Source organism: Mirounga angustirostris, unplaced genomic scaffold (assembly GCF_029215605.1).
Source record: "Mirounga angustirostris isolate CCGP_5_RB_7025 unplaced genomic scaffold, mMirAng1.0.hap1 SCAF_13, whole genome shotgun sequence".
Classification (NCBI taxonomy): Eukaryota; Metazoa; Chordata; class Mammalia; order Carnivora; family Phocidae; genus Mirounga; species Mirounga angustirostris.
This window is the reverse complement of record NW_026991721.1, coordinates 88,430,501-88,457,266: the sequence shown is the minus strand read 5'-3', so window position 1 is coordinate 88,457,266 and position 26,766 is coordinate 88,430,501. Positions and strand designations below refer to the sequence as shown.

The following is a 26,766-nucleotide window of genomic DNA, read 5'->3' as shown; positions in this document are numbered from 1 at the left end:
TTCATAAGCTTATAGGGATTACATGAGTTAATATTTGTAAACAGTGTTTGGCATGTGGTAAGCACTATCAGTTTGTTAAAACTCAGGTTTAGTAGCTGAACTGAGCACTGAATTCTGAAGATGTCTGTCTTCAAAACTTAATAAACATTAAATTAATTCCCTTTTTACTTTTCTTTAATCTTTCTTAATACAGAGTATTTTTTGCATGGCTGTAATTTGTTCAGATGATGGCCTTTTAGAACCATGTTTAAAGAAAGAGCATAAGCATACACACTTTTCGTTGTGTATTTTTTAAAACTATCCCAAGCTAACAGGTCGTCCCACATACAGTAGAAGTAACCACTCTTCTACCAATTCTTCTTCAATCTAGAGCATAGACTGGACTTTAGAGTAGAAAATGACTTCCATAAATTAAAACTTGGAAATATTTTAATGGTGATTAACTCTTAGCAAACCGGGATGGTATTGACTATAATAAATGATATATGTGCTTAAATGAAGAGAGGATAGCAGATGGTATGCCTGTGTTAAATGTCCTACATTTGTAGACATTTAGAAAAATTGTTGCATTTCATTTGGATGTTCCTTTTTACCTCATCATAAGAATTTCCTGAAGATTCTGGAGATTCTGGTTCAGTATTTTGGGTTTAGAGCCTGAGAATATATACTGTCTTTAAGCTAATTAATAGACGTTATTTTTAAGAACACGTATGTTTAACAGGCATCTCCAGTGATTATTAAGGCACAACTTACTGAGTTAAGTAATTCATGTGTCTTCTCTGAGCCCCAGCTTTCTCACCAACAGAATCAAAGATTTGACTAGAAAGATGGCCTACTTCCTAACTCACTTTATGATTTTGAGATTCCTATTTTCCTAATGATTATGATATCAAAGAATTCCATTATGTGTGAAGTAATATGGGGTAAGGAACTGAGCCTTCTATTTACCAGAAAAATTAATTCAGCAGACTTGAGAAAATGTTTATATGAAGAAAAAGCTTTCTACTAAAATAGTAAACTTGAAATAATTAGTAGGAATTTGGTTATCTCTAAAGATTTATTTATTTATTTAGAGAGAGGGGGTGCGTGGGGTGAGAGGCCGGGGAAGAGAATCCTCAAGCAGACTCCCTGCTCAGCGTGGAGCCTGACACAGGACTCAGTCCCATGACCCATGAGATCAAGACCCTGAGTTCACAGCCTGAGCCAAAACTGAGAGTCAGACGCTTAACTGAGCCACCCAGACGCCCCTGGTTATTTCTAAACGTTGACAATGAAAGAATAATAAAACCCTCACAACTCTGGTACTGTGTATTGCCTTTTGTTGGATACGTGTGTATGTGTGTGTACACACTATTTAAAATATTGCTGTTTTAGAATTAATGGTCCTTAGATTTAGCAAGTTTGCTAAAATTTTGAGCAATTAAAACTTCTCATTATAATTTTCATTCTAATCCATGGTAATTCTCTTACTTTTGCTAGTTATCCCATCCCCTGAACATAATTGGTCATTTTTCATGCATCTTTGCTTGATAATACCTTTCCCATTTATCACAGTGTCTAAGAGTCCACTCTGTTCAGCTAGGGAGACGTGCCTCGCTGCCTGTGAGGATGTAGTTGTTCAGCAACAAGGATGTCTAACAATCAGCGAATTAGTATTGATTGTTCTATTCTTGACTCAGTGATTTCTTCAGTTGATAGTAAATGGATAATTGGAGTCTATTAGCACACTTATCCATGGATTGTTTTTATCCCCTAAGACTTCCCAAGCCTGTCTCAGGGGAGAATAACAGGTATTTCTTAGGCTACACAAAGTGATGACCAATAATTGACATGAATTGACATCGATTTTTGTTTTGTTTTGGGAAGAAGGGGGCAGGGGAGAGCCTTCAGGAACAGAAACAAGATGACAGTATGGAGCACCAAAGTCATAATTTCAAGGTTATTTTCTTTTAAGTGAATTTAATTCTTTAAGTTTAGGATGCTCATTAATTAATGAATCTCTGTTGAGCAGGGAATACCTCTAGAACATCTTTAGGGTATACACCTCATTAAAACTGTTTAACGTGTGTGCTATTTTGAATGGTATATATTACAGATCTAATTGTGGTCTGTGGTGTTTAATCTATTTTAGAAACTGGATGGCTTCTACAGGGAGCCAGGCCTCTGATATAGACAAGATTCTTGGATACTTCAGTGATGGCGCACCCCCCACCAAAAAGCCCAGGTAAACAAGGGAAGGGAATCCGAGGAACATTTAGTAAATTACCATTTATGGTAGATGACAAAAAATAACAAACTTGCCCTACAGTCTAGTTGTTTTCACAAATTAATATTGACCTTCATATAAAAATTATTTTTATTTTGGATTTAATTTTTATTTTAAAAAATGTCATGAATGTACATAATTTATAAGTCAGTACTTCAAAGCTTATAATGCCTTTTCCCTCTCCAGAGATAATCACTTTCAACTTTTTTAATCTGTTTCTTCTAATACTTGCATCCATATTTTTAAATAATGTGTATATACTGCTATTTTTTAGTTTTTTGGTTTTATCTATTTTCCAATTAAGGAAGATGAGGATTAGGCTTGCCCTCCTGGAGCCTCTCCCCACATGTTGCCCCCACCATATACACACGTCAAACACTCTTTCCCGACATCCCCCCAGTGTTTATATCACAATTTTTGGTTAAGTCAGTTTTTTAATAGTTAACATATATGACTGGATGAATAGTATTCATAGCTGAGCCTAACAGTGTTTTGATTATACTTTCTTGTCCATTTTTTCCTCCAAGTTATTAAAGATTATCCTTTTTTGTTTGTTTGCTTGCTTTGTTTTCTATGTACTTACCAGCTTATCTTCAAACTCTGTGACGGAAGAATAAATCTCTTAGATATGCTAACACTCATCAGTAATTTACTCAAGTTTACATTCTTTCATAGATTTTTCCTTCTGGACAGTCCTCTGCTCTGGACCGCTGTTCTCCAGGCCTGCTATATTGCTGATGTTTGCCATTTTCCTTTCCCATGACCCCCAGAATTCCTTTTATATCTCTCCTGTATTGCCTCTCTTTCCTAGATATCGTCTTGCCCTTTCATTTTCCTGAAAAATACTCTCATTATGCTTCCTTAGTAAGGATTCACAGGAGAAGAGTTTTTGGAGACATTTGAAGATGTCCTTATCATATTTGTCCATTTATTTGATGATTTGGCTGAGTGTAGAGTTTTAGATAGGAAATCATTTTCCTTAGAGTTATGAAATTATTACTCATTCTCTGCTAGCAGCTATGTGTTCCTGCCAAAATAGTGACTCTTTGCTGATTCCCAGTCCTTGTGTTATATGACCTCTTCTTTTCTCACTGGAAGCTTGTAAGGATAGTTATTTTATTCTCAGCAACCTGAAATTTCACAGTGATGTACCTTCATATGAGTCTAGATATCAGGTGGCCCTAACAAGTTGGCTACTGATAATTCACTGTGGAAAATTTTTTTTCTTATTTGATAATTTCCTTTACAGTTTTTTCTATATTGTGCCTTTGTAGTAGAACTCTTGGTATTCAGATGTTGGATCTTCTGCAGTAAGACTCTATAGTTTTCTTTTTTTGAGAGAGAGAGAAAGAGTGTGTGCGTGAGCGTGGGGGGGGTGAGAGAGAAAGAGAGAATCTTTTTTTTTTTTTTTTTAAGATTTTACTTATCTGACAGAGAGAGAGAGAGAGTGCACAAGCAGGGGGAGCGGCAGGCAGAGGGAGAGGGAGAAACGGGCTCTCTGCTCAGCAGGGCTCGATCCCAGGACCCTGGCATCATAACCTAAGCTGAAGGCAGACCTTAACCGACTGACTGAGCCACCCAGGCATCCTGAGAGAGAGAATCTTAAGCAGGCTGCATGCCCAGCACAGAGCCCAGCGAGGGGCTTGACCTCATGACCTTGAGGTCATGACCTGAGCCAAAATCAAGAGTCTGACTGTTAACCAACTGAGCCACCCAGGCGCCCCAAGACTCTAGTTCTCTATTGCTTTATCATTATACTTTCTCAGAGATTTTCTGTTTTCTTCCAATGTTACGAATTTATTTGTTATATTTTTAATTTCCAAGAAATCTATTTGTTTGCCCACCCCTTTTTTATAGTGTTTTGTTCATTTTTCATAGATACCTTTTTTTTTAATCTATGTGAGATACCGTTTTCTTTTCCATTTTTCTTATCTTTTCCCTATTGTCGCTTGTTTCCTGCAGATTCCTTTCTATCTGCTAGTTTATTTAGGTGTAACCCTCACATTGGGGGCTTTGTTCAAATGTAAGGTGACCTTTCTTTGTCTGCTCATATTTAAGAGAGGACACTAAAAAGCCAGTTGGAGAATCTGTGTGCATAAGGGACTTGGTCGCTGATGGGCTTCGCTGTGGATGTCAAGCATGGGCCAGGTTCTGTAGCTGAGGAATCCCCACCTATCAGAATGTGTGGGTCTTTTTTCTCATGCTGGCCATTTTCCCCCACAGAGGATGACTGGATGGGGAATAGGGTGCAGGTATAAGGTTGACTGCCAATGTCTCCTCTGGGAGAAGGGTGCAGGGGAGAGTCTTATATTTCCTATACTGACTTTTACTTAATTCCCTTTTCCAAGCTGTGCACAGTGTTCTCAAATACAGAACCTTCTGGTTCAACCTCTCTGGAAAGCAAGCCTCCAGTCATAGAGTCCTAACTGCTTCTAATATGGCCTTGCAACAAATCCTCTGTCTTGGCCCCACCTGTCCCTCCACCTTCAGATTTATTTGAACATTCCGAAAGTTTTATAGAAGGAATCATCTCTTACTGTACAACTCCTAAAATTTTGTTGGCTTGTGTTGTCTGCTGTCATCTTTTCTTATTTTGATTTTTATGAATTTATACCTTCTAAAAAAATTATAATTACTTAGTGGTTTTAGGAAGAATCAGAAATAAACCACAACTGCTAATTTTTTCCTTTTTAACTGGAAATTTTAGATGAGGCAAATTATACCTTAAACCTATAATGGGTGAGGTAAAAAATTCAAATAATAAAGCACAATCAAAGTAAAAATCCTTATTCTCCCTAATCCCCAGAATTAACCACTATTTACAGTTCTTGTGAATCCTTCTAGAAATTTTCTATGAGTATATATTTGTGTATGTTTCCATATCTTGATTGCCTTGAACTGATACTCATTTCATCATTTGCTTCTAGTATCTATTATCAGTCTTTTCCAGTAGACTAAACTCTTAAGATTAGGGACTTCATTTTATTCATAGAAACATCACTAGTGCCTCCCATAGTGTCTGGTACTTTGTAAGTTTTTTGTATTTGTCGAATGACTGAATTCAGGAGTTGGAGATAGGGAAGGCAGTTCTTAAGTTTGTTTCCCCAAAACAGGTTTCCCAAGGCTTAACGTACCATTTCTTATGTTATGCCAAAATGCAAATCCTTTTTCTATTATTTTGACAAATTGAGAAAGGCAATTTCTTAGAGAACACCTGCCATTAGCAAAAATTAAAGTGAGTAAACGTATTTCAAACAGACTTTAATATAGTTTCCAGATTGAAGCAGGGGGTGGGGTATGGAGAACCAAAACACAAAACTTGTGTCTGTGCTCTCTCTTCAAGACAGAACTCTGTGCTTGTCTCACAGTAAGAAAGGAATGTTTTCCACTTCTTGTCATATCTGTTGAATAGTTGTATCTTTGTTTATTTAGGTAATGTGAAGCTCCTGTGTTTTCAGAATTTTGTTAGCTACTTTTTTTTTTCTTTTTGCCTTGCAGAAACTAGAACAAAATCGCAGTGAAATGTTCCCATACTTGACTGTCTCATTCTCAGTTTTAGTCATGCTCAATTTTATCTTACTTGTTTTTACAGAATTTGGGCTTAACTTTGGCTTTCTTTCATCTCTTTTATATATCTCTCAACAATAGGAATTTAATTTGTATGGATTTCTTTTCTCTTTGGACTCCATGTTTTTTGAAATTTAATGTTGGCTTAAAATATAATTTAGTTAGCAGAACTCAGCTGGGCTATAATATAATTGGATCTTTTCCTACTATTAGTGGGTTTTCTTAGGTTGAAAGAACTATGAGGGAGAAAATTGATTTTAAGATTGCCTTGTAGGATTCCTGAAATAGGTTTTTCAGCAAGCCCTGGCACAGTATTCTGGTCTTTTTGCTTAAGATACTCAGCAGAGGCATCAGAAACTGGTAGTTGTTCTCTTTGCAACTACGAAAGTGGTAGCTGAAAACCATGATTTTCAACAGCCTTTCTGTGTGCCTCGTATCTGTTGGACATTCCCAATCCTCTTCATTTGGTTGACTTTTTTAGGAAGCTGCTTCCAAGCTTAAAAACTAAGAAGCCGCGGGAACTTGTGCTGGTGATCGGAACGGGCATCAGCGCCGCGGTGGCACCGCAGGTTCCAGCCCTGAAGTCCTGGAAGGGCTTAATTCAGGCCTTGCTGGATGCCGCCATTGACTTTGATCTCCTAGAAGACGAGGAGAGCAGAAAATTTCAGAAATGTCTCCATGAAGACAAAAACCTTGTCCACGTTGCCCATGACCTTATCCAGAAACTCTCTCCTGTGAGTATCCTGGCAGTATTTCCTGAAACCATGACACACGTGCTGAATGTAATAAGGATAGTGATTTTGAGCTTATAGATTGGGGGGGGGGGGCAGACCCAGGGAGAGAGAGAGAGTCTTAAGCAGGCTCCATGCCCGCCCAGAGTGGACTACAGTGCAGGGGCTCGATCTCACAACCCCGAGATCGTGACCCAGGCTGAAATCCAGAGTCTGGAGGCTTAATCAGTTGAGCCATCCGGGTGACCCTTTAGCTTATAGATTTGCATACCATTTGGCTCTTCCACAAAAGGTCTGCTTATGGACCCTATTCAGGGTAGTTATCTTGAACCATTTGTGTGTGTGTGGGTGATGGCAATAATGAGGTGGTGGTTGAAGGCTTTATATATACAGAAATGAGGCCACTGTCCCATTATTGCTGTGTTTTGAATTTACTTTGCATTCTCTGCCATTACTGTGAAAGTGGTATTCCCTGGCATCCATGCCTTTTAGGGAACCCCAGAAAGATGAGAGATAATTCTTACCCTTTTTGGGTGAAGCAACACGGTTTTTTTTAATGTTCCTTTTAAAGGTGATCACTCAAAATATTTATAAGGAATTTTGTCTTGTTTTATCCAACTGAGTTGGATACCAATTCATGAATGATAAGGCCCTCCTTGTCTTCAAAATGCCTTCAAAATCAGAATTCATTTAAGATACATTTAGAAATAGTAGAGTAGCCAAAGCATGCTCTAAATCTTAATAAATCATATATTTTTGGGAAAAAAATAGAACTCTTGTTATAAAGTAAATTATTAGTGTTGATTCCCACCCCTTCCTCTGAGGCTCTCAGGCTTATAGGACAGAAGTATCATTAAGAGTTAGCCTAAAGGGGCGCCTGGGTGGCTCAGTCGTTAAGCGTCTGCCTTCGGCTCAGATCATGATCCCAGGGTCCTGGGATCAAGTCCCACATCGGGCTCCCTGCTCAGCGGGAAGCCTGCTTCTCCCTCTCCCACTCCCCCTGCTTGTGTTCCTTCTCTTACTATCTCTCTCTGTCAAATAAATAAATCTTTAAAAAAATAAATAAAAAAAAATAAAAACCTTTCCTTTAAAAAAAATAAAAGTTAGCCTAAAAGAGAGCCATTTAAAAGTAATTTCCTCTTGGTTCATAACTCATTTCAGAAACTTAGTACCTTTTACTTCCTCTTTTCATTTCTTTGTCCGCAGTTGTGATAAATTGTTACTAACCTAGAATAATGTAAATAATTAGTAGGCTTTAAAGAGCTCATGGGACCTCTGTCTCACACCATACACAAAATTAACTCAAAATGGATAAAAAACCTAAATATAAGAGCTAAAACTATAAAGCTCCTAGAAGAAAACAGATTTAAAGCTTCATGCCTTTGGATCTGGCAGCACTTTTTTTTTTTTAAGATTTTATTTATTTATTTATTTATTTGACAGAGAGATAGCACAAGCAGGCAAGTGGCAGGGAGAGGGAGAAGCAGGCTCTTCGCTGAGCAGGGAGCCCGACGCGGGGCTCGATCCCAGGACCCTGGGATCATGACCTGAGCCGAAGGCAGACGCTTAACCAACTGAGCCACCCAGGTGCCCCGTGGCTGCAGTTTTTTAAACATGACACCAAAAGCACAAGTAACAAAAGAAACAGTAGATATACCACACCTTACCAAATGTAAAAGCTGTTAGGCTCAAAGAGCACTATCAAGAAAGTAAAAAGACAGCCCCCGCCCCCCAAACAGGAGAAAATATTAGCAATTCGTCTATCTCCTAAGGGTGTAGTATCCAGAATATATAAAGAACTATTATAACTTAACAATAAAAAGGCAAATAAGTCAAGGGATTTGAGTAGACATTGTTCCTTGTGCCAGTAAGTACATGAAAAGATGCTCCATGTAGTAGTCATTAGAAAAATGCAAATCAAAACCACCTGAGGTAAAGTCACAAAGTCAGATAGTTAAGTGTTGGCGAGGATGTGGAGAAATTGAATCCCTCATACGCTGCTGGGATTGTGAAATGGTACAGACAATGTGGAACACATTCTGGCAGTTCCTCAAACAATTAAATACAGAGTTACCATCTGACCCAACAGTTTCACTTCTAGATATACCCTAGAGAAATGAAAACATATGCCCGTAGAGAAACTTAACACACAAATGGTGAAAGCCGTATTCATAATAGACACAAGGTAGAATTACCCAGATGTCCATTAACTGTCAAATGGATAAATAAAATGTGGCACATTCATACAATGGAATACTGCTTGCCAGTAAAAGGGATTTCAGTACTGATAACATGCTGCAGTATGAATGGCTTCCAGTCACAAAAGACCACATATTAGATGATTCTGTTCATACGGAATGTCCAGAATACGGAAATCTGTTAGAGACAGAAAGTAGATTAGTAGTTGCTGAGGACTGGAGCACAGATGGAGGGCAGCAGGGTGATATTTAAAGGGTACATGGTTTCTTTTTGATATGATGAAATGTTCTAAATTTGACTGTGGTGACAGTTGCAGTATCTGTGGATCTATAAATAATCACTGAATTTACACTTAAAATAGGTGAATTGTATGTTATGAGAATTGTATCTCAGTAGAGCTGTTAAAAATAAAGGTAAAAGGATGGGAAACATGTATAATCCAAACACTAATCAACAGAAGGTGAGAATGGCTGTATTAATATCTGATAAAGTACACTTGAGAGCAAAGAGGAAAGAAAATATATTTTTTTAATGTCTTTAAAAAACAAAATTGTTGTCATATAAAAAGGTAATTAAAGAGTATGTAGCCAAAAAACATAAGGGAAAAAAAGTATTACGGAGGTCTGTCAGCCAGTCAATAAAAATGTTATCTTTCTGGAAAAAAAAAAAAGAGCTCATGATTACTGTGTTAGACTAGGAAGACTGGTCTATGGATAAAGAAGTTCTCTTTCAGACTAGGATGTACTGTGTTGTCATGCCACTCCCTTGTCGTGGCTGTAACTTTCACTAATTCATCACAGTGGTTTCCTGAGAACAGAAAGCATGATTTTGCTAGTTGGGTGAACTGTGATTGAAAGTAATGAGAAGTTTTGAAGTCAGTGTCAATAAGCGTGTATCTACCAAATACATCAAACTGGGGTCACTAGTTACCTTCGGATGAAGATTTATTAACCTTAAAATGTAGTTGTGGGTTAGTGTCAGTTGCAGTAGTGGAGCAATTATCAAACTTTTTGGTCTCAAGACGCCTTTATATACTCTTAAAAAATTACTGAGAAACTCAAGCAGCTTTTGTTTATGTGGAGTATAACTGTCAATATTCGCGATTAAAAATTGAGAAATGTTGGGCGCCTGGGTGGCTCAGTTGGTTAAGCGACTGCCTTCGGCTCAGGTCATGATCCTGGAGTCCCGGGATCGAGTTCCGCATCAGGCTTCCTGCTCGGTGGGGAGTCTGCTTCTCCCTCTGACCCTTCTCCCTCTCATGCTCTCTGTCTCTCACTCTCTCTCTCTCAAATAAATAAATAAAATCTTTAAAAAAAAAAAAAATTGAGAAATGTTTAAAATACTCACTGAAAAGTAACAATAAGCCTATTACATGTAAATGTAAATAACATGTTTGTGGAAAATAATTATATTTTCCAAAAAACAAAAATAAATTAGTGAGGAGAATAATATTATTTCACACTTTTGCAAATCTCTTCTATTAAAGAAAGCAACTGCATTCTCCTTTCTGCTTTATATACTGTGTGTTGTTTTGGTTTGAGTATATGGAAAAAATCAGGTCTCAGAGATATGTAGCTGGCAAAGAAAGAAGTATTTCAATAGTCTTTTTAGGTAATTATAGATATTTGTTGTTGATACTACACTAAAAACTCAGTAAGTGGTGGCTTCCTTCCCTAAAGATTAATAGCAATATGGAATCTGAAGTCAAATCCATATCTTAACTTTTCCTATTCTGTTGCATTAAAATCCATGATCCATCTTGCACTTAGAATGAGTCTTTCACCCATGCATGATTTTGTAACATCATGCATTGGTCATTTGGAAAATCTTGGTTTGCTGAGTTACATATATCTTCTAGATATTGACACGTTTCACTACACAGCTCAAAAAATTGTATTCATTAATAACACCACCAATCTCATCACAAAAGTATTTGGAAGCTGTCAAGCTCATGGTGGCAGATTAAAGATTTCTAAAATTCTGGATAAAGAAGATGTGAGATATATATATCTATATAAAATCTATATAATATATATATTATATATATGTATATATATAATATTAGCCATCAGAAAGAATGAAATCTTGCCATTTGCAATGACGTGGATCGAACTTGAGGGTATTATGCTAAGCAAAATAAGTCAGAAAGACAAATACCGTATGATTTCACTCATATGTGGAATTTAAGAAACAAATCAGATGAACACAGGGGAAGGGAAGGAAAAGTAAGATAAAAACAGAGAGGGAGACAAACCATAAGAGACCATAAGAGACTCCTAACTCTAGGGTTGCTACAGGGGGATGGGGTAACTGGGTGATGGACATTGAGGAGGGCACTTGATGGAATGAGCACTGGGTGTTATATGCAACTGATGAATCACTAAATTCTACCCCTGAAATTAATAATACACTATATGTTAACTAAATTGAATTTAAATAATTTTTTTTAAATTTCTGGTTTTTGCTTGAAAGCTCAACTTTTGTCATTGGCAACAAAGGCAGCAGTCCTGAGTTGTTTTCCTCAAAATGGCAGGCTCACTTCATTTATTTTTGCAAAAATGCCTAAGAATGCCCAAATCTGAATGACTAGTTTGTCTGTCAGTCATTTGTTCAAGTAAAAATAATGTTTGATGAACAAATGGATTGTCGAGCTTACAGTTCAATCACACAAGTGTTTTGCCTGGAGACAACCATCATACTTCAGTCTGCAGCAGAAGTGCTTTGTGCATATGTCCTCTTTCTCCACACAGACTTTTAAAAGGGCATGTGCTCAAGGGTCAAGATTTAATACAATTAATAATTTTTACTGCTTCATTAAGGACATTCTTCAATGACACTGGAATTTTTTTTCTTTTTTTTTTTTTTAAGATTTTATTTTTATTTATTTGATAGAGAGAGACACAGCGAGAGAGGGAACACAAGCAGGGGGAGTGGGAGAGGGAGAAGCAGGCTTCCCGCGGAGCGGGGAGCCCGATGCGGGGCTCGATCCCAGGATCCTGGGATCGTGACCTGAGCCGGGAGGCAGACGCTTAATGACTGAGCCACCCAGGTGCCCCTGGAATTTTTTTTCTTACTATAAGTCTTTGGTCATGAAGAATGCAGTGATTACGGGCACAGCTTGGTTCCACTGTCTTGAGTCACACTAAGTCACCAGCAGTTTTACCCACGATTGCTTTTGTACCATCAGTGCACATACCAGCAAAGTTTGAAAGACAAAAATTACCTTAATGTTATGAAAATAATTTTACTTTGCAGACTCCTTAAAGAATGTTAGAGATCCATGGGGTCCATGGGCCATGTTTTAAAACCCACTTTCATAGAGGATATGTAAGAAAAAAATACAGGCAAACCAGAGGCTTCTTTAAAAAAAAAAAAAAGACCCGGGCACCTGGGTGGCTCAGTCGTTAAGCGTCTGCCTTCGGCTCGGGTCATGATCCCAGGGTCCTGGGAACAAGTCCCACATCGGGCTCTCTGCTTGGCAGGAAGCCTGCTTCTCCCTCTCCCACTCCCCGTGCTTGTGTTCCTGCTCTCACTATCTCTTTCTCTGTCAAACAAATAAATAAAATCTTTAAAAAAAAAAAAAAAAAAAAGACACATACATGTAGGGAAATTTGAACACTTGAGTATTTGATAATAAGGAATTAGTATTTTTTCTTTTAGGTGTGATAGGTGGTATTACAGTTACGTTTTGTTTTATATGTAAGGGAGGGGTCCTTTTAAGAAGCTGTTGAAGTAGCTGCATGAAATATGATGCTTGGGAATTGCTTCAGAAAAATTCTGTTCAAGGGGAGAGGTGGGAGGCATATATGGTGGACGGGAATTTAGGTTACATAAGATTGGCCATGTGTGATAATGGTTGAAACAGGATGATGGGTATACAGTGGGGTTTATATTTTTTTTATATATGTTTGAAACTGTCCTTTATTTTTATTTTATTTTTTTTTAAGACTCTAACAGCGGTAATATGGCAGCGTTAATTTAATAGGCCTGTCTACTGAGCCAGTTTCTTTTAGTAGGGATACATTGTGCATTCAATGCAGAGAACTTGGGTTTCGGAATCAGACTCCGCCATTTAAATGCACTAGGACCTTGGGAGAATCACTTAACTTCTCAGGATCTATTTTTGCACCTATAAAACTGGGCTAATACTACTTAACTCGTGAAGAATAAGTTAGACAATGTATATAAAGTATTTGGCACATAGTAAGTGCACTATAAATTGTTAATAACCATGGTGGGAAAGAGTCCGGATTTTGTTTTTACTGTATCTGAGATCAGAAAGATGAGAGTTAAGGGTATGTAGCATTGGATTCAGTTCACTGTTTTAAGTGAATAAGAAAATGTCCATAAAATTGTGTGGGAGTTTGGCATTTCCTTTTGACTGTGGAACCTCCTTTGTTTGTTTTCATTCCTTTGTCTTTGCTTAGGCTACTGGTGGGAAATTTAGTTCTAGGGTCACATGCTTCAAGAGAGAGAAATGTTCATTTTAAGTCTGAGGAAGTCACAGCTACAAAAAGCCTCTTTCCTTCCTCTCCGTGTTGATATGCAAGATGTAATAACTTAAAGAAATAGAATTAAGAGATAGTTAGCTAAAATAAGTGACTTTTAACATTTATTCCCAGGCTTTAATCTTTTGTATTTCTTTCCTTAGAAGCAAGAAAATATCCCACACCCATGATTACCTGATTGTATACTCAGGTATTTTTATCTGTGTGTAATGATTAAACTGGTACTGGAATATGGTGTTGTATCACTGTTTATGTATGAATCGAGTGCAAAATGAAGATATAAAACACAATAGGGAAGTTCTTAAAATCGCTGTAGTTTTTGTTTAATTTTAAGCTTAGTTTTGCTTTTTTTGAATAGGTATTATTTGTGTACATTGCAGAAATCAAAATGATGTAAAAAGGTTTACATACGTTGCGACATCTCATTTCCACCATGTCTTTGTCTACCTCCTCTTCCCAAACTCACCCCTTCCCCATAGGTCACCACTCTTACTGGCTTTTTGAGTATCCTTTCAGTGTTCCTTTTTTGCAAAACAAGCAAATAGGACTAGATTTATTCTATCTCACTACCTCTTTAATCCCTCATGTCAAAAGGTAGCATTCTAAATTTAGTGTTTGGCACCTTGTTTGTTTTCCTTAACTGTATATCCTGGAGATCGTTCCATGCTAGCCTCCTTTTATGGGTTCTTGGCCATCTCAGTCTCCTACACGTGGATACTTGGCTTGTTTCCAGTGATTTCTTAAATGACACTGGAATTTTTTGTGATAATCTTGTTTATGTTGTTTCATTTGTTTGTAGTATATCTGTGGGATATATTCCCAGAAATGGGATTGCAAGACTGTAGGGTAAATGGGTTGTAATTTTAGTAGACATTAAAGGGGCATCATATTTTCGATAATTCATGTATGTGGTGAAATTCAGTAAGTATGGTTGTAAATTCTTCACTCTTTCTGATCAGATTGTTCATTCTGATTGAGTGTTTGAGTCACCAGTTGGTTGCCTATGGCTGCTAATATGTGATGTAATTATTTATGCCATTATGTAATGAAAATGGACAAGTTGAAAAACATGACCCACATTCTTAGCCACGTAAATATGGGCTATTCCATCTGTTTAACACTAGAAGAGAATCTTTGAGCCCACTGACACAGGGTATAAGGAGAATCCTGCCTGGTGGTAGATGTTGCATGGAATAGTGATTGACAGACCAGATAAACTTCAGGGTGTGTCACCACCAAATAGAGGGACTTTTTCACCTCTGTGCTCTAGTTTTCCAGTGTTTAAGTATTTACCATTTCTTTGGTAGGTATAATTTAAAGATTGGATAATTTTATAAAATACTTTGAAAAATTAGGGAAAGAATTTGGCAAATAGAAGTGTATTTTATGAATCTGCTTACGTGGTTCCATGGAATCAGATCTTCCTCTGAGCATTGCACTATTCGAAGGATACACAAAGGAAACCAGGAAGGTAGGGGGACTACTTTGAGGAAAAACAGAAGGAGCTGAGTATCTATGTGTCTAGCAGCTAAGTGCAATTACTTGGAGTTTGGGAAATACTGGGGCCTTTATGAACTGATTCTTGCTCTGATACTATCTAATGGCCTGGTATTTGCAGGAACAAGATAGGGATCAGACATTTGTTACAGCACATTACATAGTTATGTTCCCATTTGAAATTCCTGTGTCCCTGGGGCCACTTTGTCTTTTAAGTTATAAAGCCACCTTCCTACCTAAGGTTTGTATTCTTTTTCCTCATTAGTCATCGAGATATTTACATACTCTCAGAATGAAACTGGGAAAGCTCTTATTCAGATAATCCATATGTATAGAAGGGCGAGGGGCACCACCTGGGTCACTCAGTCAGTTAAGTGTCTGCGTTCAGCACGGATCATGATCTCAGGGTCCTGGGATCGAGCCCCGTGTCAGGCTCTCTGCTCAGGGTGGAGTCTGCTTCTCCCTCTCGCTCTGACCCTCCCTTCTGCTCATGCTCTCTCTCTCTCTCTCTCAAATGAATAAATTAAAAAAAAAAAAATCTTTAAAAAAATTAAAAATCAAAGGAGGAAGTCTGTTTAGAACTGATTAGTGTTTTTTTTGTTTTTTTTTTAAAGATTTTATTTATTTATTTGACAGAGAGAGATACAGCGAGAGAAGGAACACAAGCAGGGGCAGTGGGAGAGGGAGAAGCAGGCTTCCCATGGAGCAGGGAGCCCGATGCGGGGCTGGAGCCCGATGCGGGGCTGGAGCCCGATGTGGGGCTCGACCGCAGGACCCTGGGATCATGACCTGAGCCGAAGGCAGATGCTTAACGACTGAGCCACCCAGGCACCCCAGTGTTTGGTATTTTTAAAAAACAATTGCAAAATGCAAATTTTTGATAACCTTTGTTATATACTAAGTATTTTTCCTACCATACCTGTAAACAAATTCCTGAATTATGCTAGGGGAAAAACATGCAGGGAGAAGATAAACCATTTTTCCTAAATCTATAAACATCTGTAAAAAGCACCCAGGATTAGAAAAAGAGACACTAAACCACATTTTAGAGATAGCTGTCTTTTATTGGTTATTCTCTGGGTGAGGAAAGTTTAACAGAAAATATTGTCTTCTTACCTGAGGCCTAATTAGGGTAATAGGTACTGTGCTTTTCCACCCCCTTTCTTTAGTCCTGGTAGTAATTCATATCTCTCGACCATGCCCATTTTCTTCAATCTATAAGAATGCTTATTTAGAGAATTTATGCTTATTTGCATATGATATAATAGTCCAGATCACTTACTATGTGCTAGGCATTGTGCTTCAGCACATGGCATGTGTCCTGTTTTTCTTACTATAACTCTCTGAGGTAGACAGTATTTTATCCTTATTTTAAGTACATAATGTCCTTCAGAAATTTGCTGTATTATTGTAGTTTAAACACATGACCTACCCAAACATGTGGAATTAATTTTTCTCTTTCCAATCCCTCCCCAGCGAACTAGTAATGTTCGATCCACATTTTTCAAGGACTGTTTATATGAAGTATTTGATGATTTGGAGTCAAAGATGGAAGATTCTGGAAAACAGCTCCTTCAGTCAGTTCTCCACCTGATGGAAAATGGAGCCCTGGTATTAACTACAAATTTTGATAATCTCCTGGAACTGTATGCAGCAGATCAGGGAAAACAACTTGAATCCCTTGACCTTACTGATGAGAAAAAGGTAAAAAGTAAAGGATTAGTTTCTTCTTCAGGCTCGTGGGTTGTATCTTCATCAGAAATGCTGTTTTCTCGGTATATTATACACTGCTGGTATTTATGTTGAGGTAGAAAGGAAGATTCTTGTCCCCAGTTGGATTTTTATTTTTTTGATTTTTGAGATAAAATCAAATAGAGTAAAATGCACAGCTCTTAAAAGTGTTCAGTTCTGTGAGTTTTGACAGTTTAACCCAATTTCAGAGCAAGGTTATAGGAAGTCATTTGAGCTGTAAGATCTTAACATTTGCTAATACCAGATGAGCTTAATACTGATTTAGAGTTTTTTCTTAGGATATATTCTTCATGGCCTCTATTAGAAATGTATGAAAACTACTATATGATGTCTGAAGAGCAACTTTCAAGCCACGTGATAGCTGGGTTGAAGTTAATGTTCAGTGGAAACCTCAGGAGAGTTTTTTTTTTTTTTTAAATACAGCCCATGCATACCTAAGTCGTTTACCATAATACTGAATTATAGATGTTGATCTATGTCAACCAACAAGATAAGGCTTTTTTATTAGAATGGTCACTTGAGTTTGTAATTTGAACTTTAGCACCAATAGGAGATTGGTGTCAGAGACAATGACTGAAGAAGAAAAAAAACCAGGTTGTAAAATGCCACCAAGTCTCATTCGTCCTACTTTATATTTTTGCAATTTTCCTTCTCCACTTTGTTTTCCAAGGAACCTGCCTTTGTGTCCAGCCTAGAGCCCAGATAAATAGAATTCGGATAGAAAACTGACTTGCTCGCTGGCGTTTAGTGTCACAGTACCGCTCTTGTGATTTTGCTGAGCTTGCGGTCAGGTTTTAAACAAATCAAATGTAAAGAAATGGTGCTGTGAAGACCGGTTGGCTCTGGCTGGCATGTTTTCCACCCGCTACCCCCATGCTTGGTATGGTAAGCTCCTTCTTTGCCTGTAAGTCTCAACTGAAGTATGACCTCTGAGAGGACCTCTCTGACCTGCCCTTCTGTGTTCTGAAGGGGCCGGTCCTTATTTTTTTGCCCATGTCTTTCATGGCGCTCACTGTGACTTTCAGTTTTTATCTCGGTTTGTTTTCTTGCTGTTTATCCCATGGAAACAGCAACTCCATTTGCGCAGACGCCGTGTCAGCCCTTCTTAGCCTGATGTCTGTGATGGTACTTGGCACATAGCAGGTGCTCAGGAAATACTTTTTTTGAATTCATAGATGATTGCATGAAATTCAAAAATTCATGGCAAGAAGCAGCTTGTGTGATGTTTCTGATGTAATCTCCTAAGATTATGACCAGCAAAAGAAGCATAAGGGCCTTTTGAAAGTTAAGGGTTTCTCTCAGACTTGGCTCTTTTCTCTCGCATTTTCATCCTGGAACTTTAAGATTCGCTTTGCAGTTTTAGTCCACAAGAGGGCGGTATTGAAATCTAGTGCTTAAAGCCATTGACTGACTGGTGGTCAGAATGCGGCCTGGTGATATTCACGTTCAGCGTCTCTGTGCCTCTTCACTATTTTCCCTAACCCATACCTTATTTCTCTAGAATGTTATGAGAATGAAATTATGCTTTCTCAAGTCCTTGAGAAAATGGAACGGTGGCGTCCAGGTAGCTCTCGTTACCATTGTCATCTAAGTGATTGTTCTTCATTGGTAGCCTTTTAGGTAGCTCGGGACTGAAGTGATTCTTCTACTGCTTATCCACTGCACAAAAAACCACCCTGAAACTTTGGGGCTTCAAACATTTTATTTGCACATGATAATGTGAGTGAGCGATTTGAGCTGGGCTTAGAAATGGGGCAGTTCTGCTGGTTTTGCTGGTTACCCACATGGCTGCGGTCATCTGGGGGCTCGACCAAGACGGGGTGCTGTCAGATGGCCCTGCTTCCGTGTCTGTTGGTATGGGCAGTTGGCTGGGCCACACATCTCTAGCAGGCTAGCCGAGGCTTCTTACATGGTGCCGGCTTCCAGAAGCAGCGAAAGAGAAATGAGACTCATGCCAACATTTTTCAAGCTGCTGCTTGCATCATGTTTGCTAATGCCCTGTTGACTGAAGCAAGCCAATGGCCAAGCCTGGAATAAGTGTGAAGAGGGACTACACAGGGCCTGGAGACAAGGAGGTGTGATACTTTGGAGATCATTACTGAGACGGTCATCCATGGCTGTCATGTGTATCACCAGTGGTAAGAGCTCTAGCATTTCTGCAAGTGATGACACACAACTTACAGTTTTTGATGGTTACTTTCGAAGAGAAATCACCAGGCATGCTGCCATCAGTCCTAACAGCCATGCCTGGCATGGAAACTGAGCCCACACTAGGTTTTACATTCTAGCCCTACGGTATCATACAGAGTTATGCCAGCAGCCTGGTCCGTCAAAATAGCCTCATGCCCATGGGGACCTTTAAGCAAATGCTCAGCCCAGCCAGCTTGGTTGAGCTATATTTGTGTTATACAGGTTCTAGAGTGGGCTCAGGAGAAGCGGAAGCTGAGCGTCTTACACATCCATGGGGTCTACACCAATCCTAGTGGCATTGTCCTCCATCCAGCTGGGTATCAGAATGTGCTCAGGAACACTGAAGTTATGGTGAGTGGTGCTGATCTTGCTGGTCTCAAGAAAGCCTTCCTGGGAAACCTCTAAATATACAATCGGTCTTCACAGGGTAACATTTTCCCCATGAGTTAAAATTGGAAGTTGAAACATTCGTTCTGTGCTTCTTAGCTTGTGGTTGTGCATGCTAGCTTAGGAAATGTAGAACGTCTCTTCGGGTATCAAGCCGGAGGTTTTTACTTTGTTCTTGATTGACAGCCAGCAGATGGCACTCTGTCATCAGCATCATCCCTGCGTACAAAGATTACATTATTATCCTTCTTCATTGTTTGGTTTATTATAGTATTAAACCCTCTCTATGCCAGTAATAATACATGCACCTTTTTACTGACTAGTCACTCTTAGAACATACATTCTAAAGAGACTTTGTGAATGGTGATGGGCTTATATTGAATTATTGCTTATTGCTCAGTGCAAAGAATTTTAAAAATTTTAGGTAGGATGATAAAGCTTTGTGAGAAAGCTTGTTGCTTTTTTGAGATACAAGTTTTAGACTTGTTCATACATATGTGTAAAGTACTCTCTGGTCAGGGATATGTGGGGAAAATTCACCAGCCCCCAACGCTGAGAACAGTGTATACTGGCTGTTTTCAGGTCTAGGTCACTTAGAATGATAGTATCTTTACATGATGCAGCAAAAGAAAGACCAGGAAAAATGTGATACTTTCTAAAGCATAAGGGATTTTTTTTCACCTATACTTTTCCTGACATGTGTTTTAATTGCATCCATCTTTGACATTGAGTGATCCCTTAAGCAGAATCATTTCCAGTGTTTGTATATGTACCTATATGTATATACATATAGGTATAATGTACATATACACATCGATGTAGTAAGTGTCATAGACTTTTTTTTTTGTTTAAGAAATCTGGTGATGGAATTATCTTCTGTGGTGATCTGTGGTTTAGTTTGTAAAGCAAAAAAGGAAAATATGATCTAGAAAATGGGAAGAGTAAGATGTGTTGAAAACTTTTCAATGCCTTACGGCCTCTGGACACACAGATCTGACAAACTGTATCGCAAGTAGACCACTACCTACCCAGTGAAAGCCTGAATAGAGAGCAGTAGCATGCCAGGTAAAGATACAATTTTAGACCAGTCATCAAGTGGTAGGCATAAGCAATAAGATCAGACTCCTTCTTGGAATGAATATACATACCCTCTTAAATTTTGGTTAATTGGTCATCACAGTCTGCTAAATGTAGTTATGACCCTGTTGACTTTTTTGTTTCGGACAGGCCTTATGTGTGTCTTCACAGTGTCATTAACGTTGTTTCTTTTCCTGCAAGAGAGAGATTCAGAAACTCTATGAAAACAAGTCATTTCTTTTCCTGGGATGTGGCTGGACTGTGGATGACACCACTTTCCAAGCCCTTTTTCTGGAGGCTGTGAAGCATAAATCTGACTTAGAACATTTCATGCTGGTTCGGAGAGGAGATGTGGATGAGTTCAAGAAGCTTCGAGAAAACATGCTAGACAAAGGAATTAAGGTCATCTCCTATGGAAATGAATATGCTGATCTCCCAGAATATTTCAAGCGACTGACATGTGAGATCTCCACGAGGGGTAGATCAGGTAAGATGCATTTTGAGACTGAGCAATAGCTCTTCGACCTTTTATGTATTTGTGATGAGTAAAATCATTACCAACATGAGGAATATAATCCCAACCATATTATGAAGGGAGATCTTGGTCAATCTTCAGGTTAGACTAAAATGCCATTTGGATAATAGGAAAGTGGACAAAGGCATATTCCAGCAGTTCATTATAGAAGTAGGAAGAAAGAAAAAATATTCAGCCTCACTGGTTATCAGTGAAATGCAATTAAAATATAGATTTCAGTATTGAAAAGAATGATAGATTGCTCAGTTTTGGCTAAAGCTGTGAGGAAAAAAATATATTCATGTAACGATGGTGGGAAGGTAAAGTTAGTACAGCTCTTCTGAAGGGGAAGTTTGGAATATGTTCAAAGTTTAAAAACCTTTGATCCAGAAATCCCTCTTGATACAATAGTTATCTTAGAAATTTCTCCTAAGGAGATAATTGGACAGTTGCACAATTATACTACACAATTGCATAGAGATACAGGTGTGGGAGTATAGTCATTTTTGTTTATAATGGCAAAAAAATTGGAAGCAACCTAAACTATTCCAGTTAATAGGAGATTTTATAAATACATCGACATTTATGTAATTGATGAAACACAATGAAGCCATAAGTGGGAAAATTTTGTTGCCCGAAAAGAAATCAGACATAATATGTGAGTAAAGAACACCAGGTTGTAAAACGCCACCACGGTCCATCCCATTCATACAGAATTGTAGATGCATTCTGTTTTTGTTTCTGTATGCATGGAAATATCTGGAATGATGTTTACTGAATTAACTGTGGTAGGATGTAAGGTGTTTTTTGTTTTTTTAGTGTTTTGTTTCTGTGCTAGCATTTTTGACAGTAATTATGCATTATCTTTACAAGTAGAACAAAATTTTTAAAAGTACTATTTGAAAACTGTTATGGTGGTATTAAAGATAGAGGCTGGAGGGGCGCCTGGGTGACTCAGTCGTTAAGCGTATGCCTTCTGCTCAGGTCATGATCCCAGGGTCCTGGGATCGAGCCCTGCATCGGGCTCCCTGCTCCGCGGGAAGCCTGCTTCTCCCTCTCCCACTCCCCTTGCTTGTGTTCCCTCTCTCGCTGTCTTGCTCTCTGTCAAATAAATAAATAAAATCTTAAAAAAAAAAAAAAATAGAGGCTAGAGGTACCACTCATTTGTCATTTTACCTCCAGGTTCTAACAAAGCCAAATGGGTATAGAAGTTCAGTTTATTAATGGCTCCAGGCAAGTTCCCAATAAACCCTAGAAAATGCAGAACTTGTTGGTATCAGCTAAATTGAAGAATGCTTTTTAAAACTTTGCTGTTGTATGTAGTATATATTCTTGAAAAGTTGTCTGTTAATATGTATTTGCATTGTCAATCTGAATGCATCTTAGGGGGCCTAATAAAGTACAGTAATTTAATATAGAGAGAACTTTTCCTAAACCTAGTATTATTCCTTGATTTATTTTCTGAATCAGATAGCTTTAAGTGGAATTCTCCTGTAGTGAGAAATTCCACAAGCTCTTATTATCAGTGGCTATCCATCAAAATGGAACCAGATTTGTAAAAGGTATCACCACAAATGAACACTAAAAGCTATGTCAGCCCTTTCTCCAGAAGGCTTTAGAAAACCCCCTTTTTAATGTTTTTCATTTGAATTCCAGTTAGTTAACATACAGTGTTGTTAGTTTCAGATGTACAAAATAGCAGTTCAACACTTCCATACATCACCTGGTGCTCATCACATGTGCCCTCCTTAATCCCCATCACCTATTTCACCTGTCCCCTCACCCACCTCCCATCTGGTCACCATCAGTTAGTTCTCTATGGTTAAGATCTCTTTCTTGATTTGTGTCTCTCTTCCCCCCCCCGCTTTGTTTTGTTTCTTAAATTACACATGAGATCATATGATGTTTGTCCTTCTCTGACTTATCTTGCTTAGCATTATACTCTCTAGCTGTATCCATGTCATTGCAAATGGCAAGATTGCAATCTTTTTTATGGCCGAATAATACTCTGTGTGTGTGTGTGTGTGTGTGTGTACACCACTTCTTTATCCATTCATCAGTAGATGGGTACTTGGGCTGCTTCCGTATCTTGGCTATCGTAAATAATGCTGCTGTAAGTATAGGGGTGCATATTCCCTGTGAATTAGTGTTTTTGTATCCTTTGGGTAAATACCCAGTAATCTGATTGCTGGATCATAAGGTAGTTCTGTTTCTAACTTTTTGAGGAACCTCCGTACTGTTTTCCACAGTGGCTGCACCAGTTTGCATTCCCACCAACAGTGCATGAGGGTTCCTTTTTCTCCACATCCTCACCACCAACTCTTGTTTCTTATGTTGTTGATTTTAACCATTCAGACAGGTGTGAGGTGATATTGTGGTTTTGATTTGCATTTCCCTGATGGCAAGTAATGATGAACATCTTTTCATCTATCTGTTGGCCATCTGTCATCTTTGGAGAAATGTCCATGTCTTCTGCCCATTTTTTAATTGGATTATTTGTTTTTGGGGTATTGAGTTTTCTAAGTTCATTATATATTTTGGATACTAACCCTTTATCAGATACATCATTTGCAAATATCTTCTCCCATTCAGTAGGTTGCCTTTCGGTTTTGCTGATTGTTTCTTTCACTGTGCAGAAGCCTTTTTTTTTAAGATTTTATTTATTTATTTGACAGAGAGCACAAACAGGAGGAGTGGCAGGCAGAGGGAAAAGCAGACTCCCTGCTGAGCAGGGAGCCCAATGAGGGGCTTGATCCCAGGGTCCTGGGATCATGACCTGAGCCGAGGGCAGACGCTTCACTGACTGAGCCACCCAGGCGCCCCATGAAGAAGCCTTTTATTTTTTGATGTAGTCACAATATCTTATTTTTGCTTTTGTTTCCCTTGCCTCAGGAGACATATCTAGAAAAAAGTTGTTACGGCCAATGTCAAAGAGGTTAGGTGTTCTTTTCTAGGATTTTTATGGTTTTTAGAAAATACTTTCAAAAGACAACCCTTTTTGTCTCTTTTGTGAAAACAATTTGCTCTTCTTTCTTGGGGATGCATTTCCTGCTGGCCTGCTGTGTTTCAGATTCTTCTGCTGCTGGCCCACACTTAAGACTTTCAGTAGGCTTTTCCAATTGTGCATGTTCTGTTATTAAACAAGAGGTACCTACCAAGCTCTGCATATTTCTTTTGATCTGCATTCTGAGATCTACCCAGAAAAGAGGCTAAAATTAAAAACAATAACAAAATCCCCCTGGACAGCTGTTCCTGTTAAACGAAATCTTTTCTTGACAAAAGTCATCAGAAGTATTATAGGATGGCACAGATTCTTTTATTAGCTGCATGGGCTTCTTCCCAAAGTGGTTTTTCCCAGCGTTATCTGTCTTTCAATTGGGTATTCTGAACTTTTAAAAATGAAGGATTTTCAGTATGGCCAGGGGGCTTTATTAGAGTGGTCAGCCGAGTTTGTGATTTGAAATCTAGCAGAGCAGTTTTAGGTTAAAAACATTTCAAAACAAGTCAAGCTTATCCTCCATCCTTGGTTATGATTTGAGTCTCTGTGGATATATACTAGTTAAAGTTAGAGGTAAGAGGTCTTTTGCTGTTGTTTAACCCTGAACATTTGCTAGGCTCCTGGCATACTTGCTGTGTACTTGATTTTGCATAGAGAAAGTTGCTCGGATTCAAAAGATTCTGTAGGTTCTAGTATATATATTTCAGAAAAATCAAGTAATGGGGAAAGGAAAAATAATTTTTAGAATTCATTATTGTAATACAAGCAATTATTTTAGTATATTTCCAATTAACAATTTTTCCTATGCATTTTTTCATAGTTGTGAACAAAGTATACATAGTCATGTTACTTTTTTTTTTTTTTTTAAGATTTTATTTATTTATTTGAGAGAGGGAATGAGAGACAGACAGCAGGAGAGGGGGGAGGGTCAGAGGGAGAAGCAGACTCCCTGCTGAGCAGGAAGCCAGATGCGGGACTCGATCCCAGGACTCCAGGATCATGACCTGAGCTGAAGGCAGTCGCTTAACCAACTGAGCCACTCAGGCGCCCATCATGTTACTTTTTTTATTCAGTGGTACATCTCATTTATTTTCCCACATGGCTGGTCTTCATAACTACTAGTTTTAATGACTCTGTAATAATCCAGTGTGGATGTTAGTTTACCCAGTTTTTCCCCTGTTAGGCAAGGTCTAATTTTTTTCTTTTTTCTTTTGTAAGTACTGTTGGCAATGAATTTTATCTTCATCCCTACCGTTTTTCCTTTTGCCAGTAATTTCCTTCATGGGTTCTCAGTATAATTACTAGGTCAAAGGGCATGAATATTTTAGTGGTTGATAACTATTGCTAAAGTTCTTTCCAAGAGGGGGAATACCAGTACCTGTTTGTATGTATGAGTGCTGTGCTGTCTTTATTTATACTCTAATTGCTCATATTTCGGATGACTATTTTCATCCATGTGTTCAGTTTTAAACTTTTTACTATGCCATTATCTATCCCAGGACTGTCCAATGGAATTTTCTGCAGTGACAGAAGTATTATCTTCCCTGTCCAGTACCATAACCAAATGCCACATGTGGCTGTGGTTAGTGTGACTGGGGAACAGATTTTTAATGTGAAACTATTTAGCCACATGTGGCTAACGACACCATATTGGGCAGCACAGATTGAACTCATTTTGTGTTGTAAGAGCATCTGCTACTTTTCACTCTTCTCCTTGGTTGAATTTGCTCACTTGCACGCTGCTCCCCGTCTCCATCCCTGGATTTTTACCAAAATTTGGCCTTTTAGATGAGTTAGGGACAGCAGGCACACTTTGCCCACTTAATGTTTTATTTACAAACAGTGTTAGTGCACTCGGGGACCTTACCGCTTCCCTGTTATCTGAAGACTAACCCAGTTCATTCTCCCCACCTCCTTATCTTCTTATCTGTGATGTCTTCATTACTAAATAATGCCATCCTTCTTAGACCATGTTATTTCATTACCCTTTGGTTGGTTGGTTTTCTTTCTACTATTAAGAGTTTTGGCTTTCCAGTCTAATATCTGATACTAACGAGTATTCTGTTTTGCAGGGATGGTGAGAGAAGGTCAGCTAAATGGCTCCTCGGCGGCACACGGTGAAATAAGAGGTATACTATTTCCTATTCTACTGTTTGTCAGTTTTGTTGGCAGAAAATGTTTTTCTGGGATTTATTAGTACCTCGGAGAACAAGGACTCCTACTTGCTAAGGATTCTGTATTTTCCTATCGAGTCTGTCACAAGATTTCTAGTATCTGTGATGTCGTACCTCCTGAAGGGTTAAGTTTGACTTAAATTCTGCAGCTTCGGACGTACACGTGTTTCTGTGAGACTTCATTTCATTCTCTTTTCTTTCTCTCCACAGACTGTAGAACGTGAGAGGGGGCTGGAGAGATCATCAGCATTAGACCAAGGTGTCAGGCCCGACTGTGGAGAGTATTTAACAAGTAAACTTATTAAGAACCCAACACTGCTCCGTGGAAGTACCAAAACCCAGAGGTTGAAGGTTGGGGGTAGAGTTGGGAGTAGGGAGGTGTTCCAGCTCAGTCCTTCATGCCCACTGGTTCTTGATCTTCTGTGGCCTCTTCCAGTTCACAAATCCCCAGGTGACAACGGGCCCAGTGCTGCCCCCACCCCTGCGCTGGACACGCCTGTGTCCACGGCCCCAGCCCTGCATGAAGGACTTGGGAGCTAGACGCCGTGGGGTCACCGGGGCCCTTGCTGCGGTTTTGTACTCTATACCTGGTTTTTCAATTAAGCTTAATGGCTTTTTTAAAACATGACTTGAAGCTCTAGTTTTCTAGACCTTTTACACTGTACAGTATTTTACATAACTGAGCTGTATTAAAAGCTTGTTCATTTACTTCCCAGGGCCCTGGCTCTACTTTTAGAGTCCCTTTAGAAAACCTGCAAAGGCACTAAATGAGCCTAGTTTTTGTAACTTAAAAGTTGTGTCCTTTCACACTGAAGTGGGTGATCTCATTCTCTGGACAACCATTCATTATCAGTTCCTTTGTTTCCCTTCTTCCCATAAGGCCTAGAACCATAGTGTGATGTGGGA

At 38.7% G+C, this 26,766-nt stretch overlaps 1 protein-coding gene across 3 annotated transcripts in view; it reads left to right on the top strand.

Moving 5' to 3' along the window:
* FAM118B (family with sequence similarity 118 member B) overlaps positions 1-26,568 on the top strand; it is a 47,993-nt gene extending 21,425 nt beyond the window's left edge. For 2 of the 3 annotated variants that reach the window (XM_045894726.3, XM_045894725.2), the window contains 7 exons: positions 2,132-2,224; positions 6,315-6,567; positions 16,245-16,472; positions 18,933-19,061; positions 20,376-20,661; positions 25,759-25,815; positions 26,071-26,568. In XM_045894726.3, the coding sequence (XP_045750682.1) occupies positions 2,139-2,224; positions 6,315-6,567; positions 16,245-16,472; positions 18,933-19,061; positions 20,376-20,661; positions 25,759-25,815; positions 26,071-26,084 (1,053 nt within the window). In that variant the 5' untranslated portion in view covers positions 2,132-2,138 and the 3' untranslated portion in view covers positions 26,085-26,568. Of the gene's footprint in view, positions 1-2,131; positions 2,225-6,314; positions 6,568-16,244; positions 16,473-18,932; positions 19,062-20,375; positions 20,662-25,758; positions 25,816-26,070 lie in introns of those variants that run through there. The other variant, XM_064577254.1, reaches the window with a different exon arrangement.
* Positions 26,569-26,766: the final 198 nt, after the last annotated feature.